Source organism: Terrapene carolina, unplaced genomic scaffold (genome assembly GCF_002925995.2).
Source record: "Terrapene carolina triunguis isolate 2854851 unplaced genomic scaffold, T_m_triunguis-2.0 Scaffold44636, whole genome shotgun sequence".
Taxonomy (NCBI): domain Eukaryota; kingdom Metazoa; phylum Chordata; order Testudines; family Emydidae; genus Terrapene; species Terrapene triunguis.
The window spans coordinates 577-10,831 of NW_020708987.1; the positions used below are offsets into that span (position 1 = coordinate 577).

Below are 10,255 nucleotides of genomic sequence, written 5' to 3' on the forward strand. Positions count from 1 at the left end.
AGAAGAAATTCATAAAAGATAAATTAAACATGCAAACTGTACCCCAAGCAGAGTTTTGGCCTTGAAAATGGAGATGTGCCAGAGAGTCCATCAAGTTCACTAGGGACTTTGCTACAACAATCGATTTAATATGGAATGTGCTCAGATGTGGAGCAGTATGAGGCTGGCTTGAGAATTGAAACTTTCTGAGAGGCAATATGGCCTAACGGATAGAGCCGCGTACTCATGAGACCTGGGTGCAGCTTTGACACCGGTCTGCTGGATGACCTTGAGCAAGTCACTTGACAGCCCTGTGCCTCCGTTTCCCCACTTATAAGATGGGGATAATGATACTTACTAGGGCTGGGCAGAAAACAATCATTCCATTTACTGAAACATTTGGAGGTTTTGACCTTTTTGTTCCATTACAGAATGAAAATGAGCCTATTTGAAATTTTTCATTTAAAAAAAAAAAGAGAGAGAAAAAAGGAGACCCAGAAAAGCCAATAGCCTAGTCCTTCGGTCAATCACTTAGCAGACAGAGGACCCAAGTTCAAGTTCCCATATCACATTGAGTGCCCTAATCACTGGGCTATTTGGCTAGTCTATGGTGGCTTCTCTCTTTCTTTCCAGAAATTCTATCCTGGCCTGAGATACTGTTTCATCAGAAACTTTTCAGCCAGATCTCTCTTTTGAAAAGTGCTTTGAGGTCTACTGATGAAAAGGGATGAGAGATGTGTTATTATTACACCCCCTATTACAGATATAGTATGGACAGTAGCAAAACACGTTCTTGCTCGTTTCTATCCCCCACTACACACATGCTACTATGCCCTGAATTTGGACTACCTCAGGGACACGAGGGTAGGTCAGTCTCTATGGCCCATTCTCGTCCCTTGACTGCTCACCAGTTGTGATGGTGGTTTATAAATACGGACACCCACCTATATTAAGCTGAAACCAATGACTCTTCTCAGATGGTCCACAGGGGAGCCATCAGATGGCAAGAGCCTTTGTTCACTACTGAACAAGGCCAGACTGGAACTGGTGACCTGGGAGTAAAAGGCGCCATGTGCCAGCGTCAATCCCTAGTCCTCTTAGTCACCTAGTGCCTCTGCCCCGCCCACGTTGTTGATGACAATGGAAAATGAAACTTTTTAGAGCAGTCATATTTTTACACCAGCCATCTTTTTGCATTTTGAGACTGTGGCTTTGTCACCTGCTGTGCTGCTTCTGTTTCTGCTCAGTGATACAACAGCTGGATTTAAAGAAGGATCGTACTTAAACACCTCAGTGAACGTGGCAGACTGGGACCCAGCGGTTAGTGTCACAGGGACAACATATTCTTCATCCCCCTGGAAAACAGAGTTTAAAAAAAGAGCAGAGGTGAACATGTCATAGTAAAATACAAGTACCTCCTTCCCTTACATGCAAGATTAAGAGCATTAATGTCCTGACCTGAGCTTATCAGCTAGAGAAGCAACTGTAGAGCATAAGTAGAACCCAAGATGGGTCATTGCAAGGTGCTGACTAACGTGTATGGCCACCACTGCCCTCTGCTCAAGTGTGTGTGATTATGATGCCCAGTAGTGGGTGCCTTCAGAAAATATGAGCCATAACACTACTACAGTAGCCAGACAGTCTCCTTTAGCTCAAGTGATACGGACATATGTTGCTGGAGCCAAAGGTTTGCCATTCTAGTCTCACTTCTGTTTGTGTGAAGCTTAACTACTGAGCCTGGTGTTTGCAGCCATTGATTTGGAACAGCACTTAACGACTTGGACACATATAGCCTGCAAGCAGTCTACCGGTGATGAACATATAGATACAAGAGAAAGGGCCACATGAGCCTCTCCCACCCCTCTGCAAATTGATTCTCCCCCAGATGGGGGTAGCCTGATCTTAAATTATGTATTAATTATATTGATTACTTAAGAATCCCCAGTTATCACTTTGAAGGTTGACAGGTTCTTGCCCCAAGATCAGGCCCAGTATTATTTAAATTATTATATAGTTGGGAACCCCAATGTGCACAGTTGAAACACTCACAATATAGGAACTCTTTTATATTTACAAATATAGTTTATTAATACATTTAGCACAATTCCAAACACCCCAGCTTAGTAAGATAGATAGAGATACTACAGAATGTACATCTGCACCTCCATATACTCACACCATCCCGTGTAGAACAAGCGAAAATGTTAACGTCACCTTCCCCATCATCACCAGTGGCCATAATTCTGGCACAATTCTGCCATAATTCTGGCACAATTCTGGCATAATTCCCAAGGACTACTTCTCTTTCTCCTAAGCTGGGATGCCACTTTTATAATATGTTACGCTGATACTGTTACGTTCAATGCATATTCAGTAGGGGATTTTTCCCTTCTCCTTATTTGTATTTCCTCACCTCACTAATGTTGGAGTGTCTTTTTCCTATAGGTTAGTATATCAATGATCTCAACTTATTATATAAGTCAATTCGTTACCATGGCCCTTTTGTGGTTAGGTATCACATTTGTTATTTCTGTCCTAACTGGTTATTTCAGTTCTTTCCAAGTTCTAAGTTGTGGTGTACCTGTTACGTTTAAAAGGGTATGAACTTAGGAAAGCACCTATGCCAACCTGCTTTAACGCATCCTCTATGTTAAAGGTCACAGTCATACATGGACCTTATGCTTTAGCTCCATTTATCTAGGTAAAAGGTCCCAGACAGACGTAGGCTAACTTTGCCTTAGCTCACCATACAGGATGTGGCCTGCAGGTCCCTTGTGTTACAGCCAAAATATAGCCTAATATAACCCTATTATAATAAAACAAATAATCAAGCCTATAAGAAAATAAGAAACTTATAAGAAAAGGTATGTGTGTGTGTGTGTATATACACACACATACCTTTTCTTATATATAGGCAAGCAAGCAGGCTAGCCTTAAATGTATCTCATGTACCTGTTATGTACGTCAGTTTGTTGCCAGGACACTTCTGTGGTTGAATTATTTACCTGTGGTCAGAACTTTCCCTTAAACTGTATTTTCAGCTCCCCAAATATTAGGGGGCTTTCCATTGGCCTGTTCATCTGTTCAAAGGTCATAGGTCTCAACCCTTATGCTAACTTGCTGAAGCTAATGCCTTACAGGACACAGGCGTGTAGGTTTCTAGCTTTACTGCTGAATATAATGCAAAGCAGAATATAATGAAGGCAAGCTGGCCCACTGGGCTACATGGACAAGCATGAAATGCTGTTTCTTACCCGAGAGGGAACTTCACATTCAATCCTCACTGAGCTGCTGGTGTTGGTATTAATTGGACAAGAGTGAGATCCAAACAATACCTCGCTTATCCCGTCAAAACCAGTCCCTCGGAGGATCACTGAGCACCCTCCTACAAAACCAATGATTTCATTGTAAGTGCAGTGTACAGAAAGTGTTTTAAAATGCATCAACTCCAATAAGGAGCATTTCCTACTGTTTAAAGCATAAGCAGATGGGTCAGAAGATCTGGGTTCTACTCCCAACTTTGCTATTGGCTTTCTGTTGGCCAAGTTACTTAATCTCTTTGCACTTCAGTTTCTCATCCCTCACTTGGGATTCCTCTAGTCTACTATTTGGACTGTTGTCTATGACAGAGAAATGTTTTCATGCCCGACTCGATTAGTCTGGCAAGGCCAGCACTGTGGGTACGTCTACACTACCAGATTGGCGGGTAGTGATCGATCTATCGGAGATCGATGTATCGTGTCTCGTCTAGACATGAAACATTGATCCCCGAACACGCTCCCCTTCGACTCCGGAACTCCACCAGGGCGAGAGGCGGAAGCGGAGTCGACGGGGGAGCGGCGGCCGTTGATCCCGCGCCGCGAGGACGCGAAGTAAGTCGATCTAAGATCCGTCGACTTCAGCTACGCTATTCTCGTAGCTGAAGTTGCATATCTTAGATTGATCCTTCCCCTAGTGTAGATCAGGCCTGTGATCTCAGCCCAGGAAAGATCCCTGACCCCAGTGTGAAACGAGTGACTAAACCAAAGCACCACCAATAAAAATGAGCTTTATGCAGCAGGTGCCTTCACAGCTCAAATATCTGCTGTGAAATAGGCTGAGGCACGTGTCCGTGACACACAGTCTAGAAAAGGAGACACAGCAGGGTTTGAACTACAGTAGGGTGCGAGAAAGAAAGTCACAAGAGGGCTAGATGCTGTGAGCTACTGATTGACCTTAGCTCTCATATAAGCCAATGAGAGTTGGAGGTCTTCAGCATTGCTCAGGATGACACTCAAAGCAAGAGATAGACTTTAGCTGTCTTTACGAGATATTCAATTCCTATCCCAATACCCAGGATCCTGACTCTGGTCTTTCAGTCAACCAGAAGTTTAAGAGACACCTAGAAGTGAAAGGGCAAAGATGAAGCAAACCCTGGGTTAATTGCACGGTGTCCCAACCTTTGCTTTGTTCTTTGATGCAGCTCTCAGACAAATTGATACACATCAAAAAACCCACAGCTGTTCATTCTAGCTAGGAACCCAAGATATTAGAACCTGATTACTCTGAAATTACATCATAACTGACAGTGTGGAAGACTAGTGGTAAAGAGCTTTTGTAACAGCAATGTGTGAGTGCTATCACGGCAGCACATACCATTTAGCTCTTATACAACATTCTTCATCTGTAGAGCTCAAAGCGCTTCACAATGAGGAAGGATGTTTTGGGGGTTAAGGCCCTGGACAGGGACTTGGGAAATCTGGGTCCTGTTCCCGTCTTTGCCACATACTCCCTGTTTGACCTTGGGCAAGTCATTCCATCTCTCCGCCTGAATCCCCTGTCTGTAAAATGGGGATAGTATTACTGCATTTCTCCTACCCTGTGCCTGTCTCATGCAAGGTCTTTAGAGCAGGAATTGTCTTACCATGCGTATATACAGCACCTAGCACAATGGGGTCCTGCTCTCACTTGGGGCCTCTTGGTGATATCATATGCAAATAATGAACAGTAAAAATCAGTGGAGTGGTACTAGATTACTCCAGCAATGATTTGGGCCAGAAAATAGGATGACTGACACATTTTGCCTCTACATTTTTTTCCAGACACCACTTTATTAAAGGCCTTTGCAGGTGGCAAGGAGCTTATCTATGGACAATAACTCCATTTTCTCACTGTTTTACAAACACACCCACTCTTTCCTGAAATTCATTTTAACACACAATGCATACTAACTTTTGGAACTCACTGCCAAAAGATATAAATGATGTCAAGAGCTTAGAATTCAAACAAAAGAGTAGCATGTTGTATGAATAATGAGATCATCCTTAGTTATATGAGATAGGATAACAAAAATTAGAATGGATATAAACCCTCATGTTTCATGGTGTAACTAATAGTGGTGAGGAAGAAACATCTTCTATGGGAAGGCTATGCAATAACTATCTATTACAAGGTTACTTGCACCTTCTTTTGAAGCATGTGTCCCTGGCCATGGTTGAAGACATACCAGCCTAAATGAACCACTGTACTAATACATTTTAAGGCTGGAAGGGATTATTAAAATCATCTAGTCCGAACTGTTAAAGGCCAAGTAACTTCTATAGCAAGCCCATAACTTGTTCGAGCTGGAATATATCTTTAGAAAGACATTCGGTGTTGACAAAGAATGCAAGTGATGTACTAATCTGACCAAATAAAGTAATTTCTACATTCTGTGCCTTGACATGATCTTCCTTCATGGAAGGTACGTTGAATGGAACACCGCTTTGACCCCATTTATGTTGATGCTATTTTCACACGAGGAATCACTGCTGAGTGATATAAGATACTCTGTAGCCTCTCCCTCTAGAAGGCTGAGTTTCCTGTGTTTACAACAGTGGAACACAACTCAAAATTTAAGCCAGGTCTCTCCTGTTGTGTCTGCGGGATAAACAGCCCCAAATCAAGTGTACCCTATTCATGTGTACTTTATATCCATTAATGCACATAAGTTTTGATATCTGCACTGATATCCATATGCAAAATCATGTCTGCATACTTTATGAGAGAATTGGAGAGGCATTTTAATGGAAGAAATTAAAAACACAGATGGAAGCTGTAATTCTTTCCAATTACAAATGTTCAAAGCATGTGTAATGTAGGATAACAATATACTTGCTTTTCTTTTTAATGAGTGAAAGATCGTTGCAATCAGGAGAGGATCTGGATTACGAGGGGTGTAGAGAGGGGAATAAACAATGACAAAGCATTGCACCTACCTCTTTTTTAATGATCTACAGCAGCAATTCCCAACCTTCCCCATACCAGGATCCCATCCATGTAAGAACAGAAACATCTGGGACCCCCACTCCATCTCCGCCCCGCTCACTCCGTCCTCCCCACCCCGGTCACTCGCTCTCCCCCACCCTCACTCACTTTCACCGGGCTGGGGCAAGGGGTTGGCGTTTGGGAGGGGGTACTGGCTCTGGGCTGGGGCCGAGGGGTTTGCAGTGTGGGAGGGGGCTCTGGGCTGAGCCTGGGGCAGGAGGTTGGGTGCAGGAGGGGGCTCTGGGCTGGGGCAGAGTGTTGGGGTGCAGGAGGGGGTATAGGGTGCTGGCTCTGGGACGGTTTCAGGGCTGGGGGTATGGGGTGCTGGCTCCGGGAGGGGTTTGGGGTGCAGGAGGGGGTTTGGGGTGCTGACTCTGGGAGGGGGCTCAGGGATGAGGGTTGGGATGCGGCCTCCCGCCGGGCAGCACTTACCTCCGGCGGCTCCTGGTTGGCAGTGGGCGCAGCGAGGCTAAGGCAGGCTCCCTGCCTACCCCGGCCCCACACTGCTCCCAGAAGGGGCCAACATGCCCCTGCGGCTCCTGTGGGGGCAGGGGGCACGTGGCTCCACGCGCTGCCCCTCTCTGCAAGCACCGCCCCCGCAGCAATCCCGGCCAATCGGAGCTGTGGGGGCAGTGCTTGCAGGCAGGAGCAGCGCGCAGAAGTAGACCCCTGCCTCCCCCGCCCCCGGGGCTGTGGGGCTGCACTGGCCGCTTCTGGGAGCGGTGTGGGACCAGGGTAGGCAGGGGGTCTGCCTTAGCTGCAGCCAAACTGGGCCGCCGGAGATCGCGATCGACGGGTTGTTGACCACTGCTCTAGCTCAACCACAAGTTATGGGCTTGATGCAGGAGTCACCTGTGTTATGCAGGAGGCCAGACTAGATGATCATAATGGTTCCTTCTGGACTTAAACTCTGTGGATAGCTTGGGAATGTTTCTTTTTCAGAAAGAGGAGATAGAAGAGGAAAAAGGAGGGCACTATTTTAAAGGTGAGAGGGAAAATATGGGTTTGGGCTTTGCTTTTTGAGGTTTTTTCACTACATTTTGTAGCTAGCCAGAGACACAGTTTCCATTTGGTCACTCAAAGGACAGAGTGTAGTGATTTATTACACTTCGCGGGCAGCTTTCAAAATGACATGAGAAAATTAGCCATGAAACTCTCACCGCTAACCAGAGCTGTAGCATACACCCATATCCATCCGCACTGCAAGACAGCTAGCCAGGAGCTGTAGCACCCCCAGCGAAGAGCCAGAGCCAGCTGCCACTCTTCCTGAGAAACACTGCCCCTAACCTGGTCACTCCCATGTCGGGTGGAGAGCCCCATACACAAATATTGAAAAAACACCCTATCAAAAGCAATAATGCTAAAGGCAGATATTCAGGTGAGAGCGTCTACTGAATTCAGACATACCAATCTCGGAAGCTGTCGGAGGTTCAATAGCTTCCAGCCTGGGCTTAACTCTCAGGTAGATGCCTTGTCCTTTGCTGGCATTGCGAGCAAAGCCATAAGGTCTCACCAGTAATGTAACCTGGTACAGTCCCATTGGTAACACGTTCATCAAGCAAACTATAGCCGTTTGATTTGAAGTCGTGACTTGGCAGGTTGTGTGGTTCACCTCTATCTGCAGTGCTTGGCTGTCCTCAGCAAAGCCAGACCCTGTGATATAAACTCTGGTGTGGAGTCCATCAGCTGGAAGGATAAAGTAAAACAAAATTACGAATCTGTTGTTAAGTAACGACACCCAAATTTGCTTCCCAAGAACAACAAAGTTGCTTAGGCTAACTGTGCTTAAGCATTTACTGCAGTTTCATCACCCTAGTTATATGAGTGCCTAGCAAAACTATCGTTATCCCAATATAAAAAATCGTTTCCCTCTGCTCCTCCCGAGCCTGTCAGCATTCACCTTTTGTCTCTTCCCTTGTACTTTTATTGTCATCTCATATGGTGCCTAGCACATTGGGATCCTGACCCACGATGGTTCATAGACACTACCACACTACAAACAACAAGAACAGAGGTCTTCTACGTTTACCATTTTCCTCCCTCTCAAGTCTATACCTTCCTCTGGTCTCCACTAAAGCTGGCTGAGTGCTGCAAGACACTATGTGAGAACAGAGCAGAGCAGGAATTTTCCGTCTGAATGTTTTTCTAACGGAAAATGCAGTTCCCACAAAAATCAAATTTTGCCACGGGAAAATTCAACCCAAATTGGAATATTTCATTTCATGAACTGACCCAAAATGTTTCATTTTGAATCTCTTCAACAGGACATTAAGTTGCATTTCCCTAGCAACACATTGCCTCATGGGAATTGTAGTAGTGATTAGAAACAAGATCGTGTGACTTATGTGACCAATCACACACCATGAGTAGTAGATTGGTTGCAACCAATCTATAGGCTGAAATATGTTTGCCTGGACTGTGCATCAAACAGTTATGAACAGCACACACAATTGTCTGTTGTCCGACAAACTGAATAAAGAGGTAACATTTTTCAGATAAATTGTTGGCTATGAATAGTGCACCCATCTCTAGTCCTGATTTTGTGACACTCAGTCCACCTTATATATAATATTCTGGGATAAGAAAGATAAAATAAAATGGCCTCCATCAGTTTAATTCTATTGGACTAGACCCTGGTGTGATTTGACGTAACTCTGTTGACTTCCGTGTAGTTATGCTGATGTACAACAGCTGAAGATCAGGCTTTGTCATAGGGCAATGTGCCTGAGCACACCTCCTTGTGGTCCCGTGTGGTCCTGCAAGTACACAGCCCTCAGCTCTCAGGGTTCAGAAATAAACCACTCACACCCAGAGTCTTTAAACAATAGCCCCCTTCTCCTGGGGTCCAACTTAGTTCAATTAGTTTACCGCAAAAGATCTCCCCTTTAGGTTCAGGGGTCTTCCCAGCCTTGCTGCTTGGGCCGGAGGGGACCACTGTAATCATCTAGTCTGACCTCCTGTACAGTGTAGGCCATAGCACTTCCCCACCACCCTTAAACTCTATACAGTGTTACACCAGTAGTCCCGGGGAGCCCTCATCTCCTGAGAGAAGCAGGGAAGAGCGCGCGCGCATGCATGCACATGCTTGCTCGCTCTCACACACACACACACACACACACACTCTCGGCTTCCTCTGATCCATTTTCCCACTTCCTTGCTGTACTTTTTGTATCATCTGATTAATGGCTTAATTATTAGCATCTTAGTCAATTAGGCACAGCTCCTCATAATGTGGTCTGCTCTGGAGTAATTAATTAGAGCTGCAGTGACCAGAGTACTGGCCCTGCTGCTGTTGCCCAGCCCTCTGTCACAGGCAGCAACAATCAGAACGGTAGCACTGTAAACAACCTTTGCAAAGCTGTACACAATTCCAAAGGCTGTCAGGGATACAGTTAAAAGAGATGGATCCAAACTACAAAATTCAGATCCCAACACAGATTCCCACACACCAAGTTCATGCATTTTCCCCACATAACTAGGGGTTTTTATTTTAGCCCATTGTAGAAATAGGGGCCAGATGCAAAATTCAGATCCAGAACTGGGTACAGATTCCAAACTTTCCTAAGTTCCGGGCTGTTCGGACCCAAGACATTTGGCTTGAGCCCATCTCGAATATCAGAGAGGCCCTTTGGACAGCTCAGTCATCCCATGAAGTGCAAATACCGTTACCTAGTGAATACTCCACATGGCTGACTAAAGGGGTTGCTTCCTGAGAATACTGAAAGGAGCATGAACCAGAGCAGTTAGCTGGGACATCATTCACCACCACCACCACCTGAAGAAATGGAGAAGAATGTTATTCCAAAAGAGGGAAGGGGACCCAGGTTGTTAACAGAGCTCTACAAAATGCTGACAATTAAACCCAGAATCATGCAAAACTTGCCTAGTTTCATTTAAAATTTGGCCCAAGTTTATTGCAAAGTTTTCTAGGGTTCACTGTAGGCAAGCCAGGGCCTATATTGATAACCTCCCTAGGTGCCTGTTGGATCAT

At 45.2% G+C, this 10,255-nt stretch overlaps 1 protein-coding gene across 1 annotated transcript; it reads right to left on the reverse strand.

Moving 5' to 3' along the window:
• Positions 1 to 1,198: 1,198 nt before the first annotated feature.
• LOC113405593 (fibrocystin-like) lies at positions 1,199 to 10,039 on the reverse strand (the record flags this gene model as incomplete). Its single annotated transcript, XM_026646813.2, has 4 exons — positions 1,199 to 1,334; positions 3,234 to 3,364; positions 7,672 to 7,950; positions 9,934 to 10,039. Coding segments are annotated over 4 exons (652 nt in total), but the record flags the coding sequence as incomplete, so codon positions are not given.
• Positions 10,040 to 10,255: the final 216 nt, after the last annotated feature.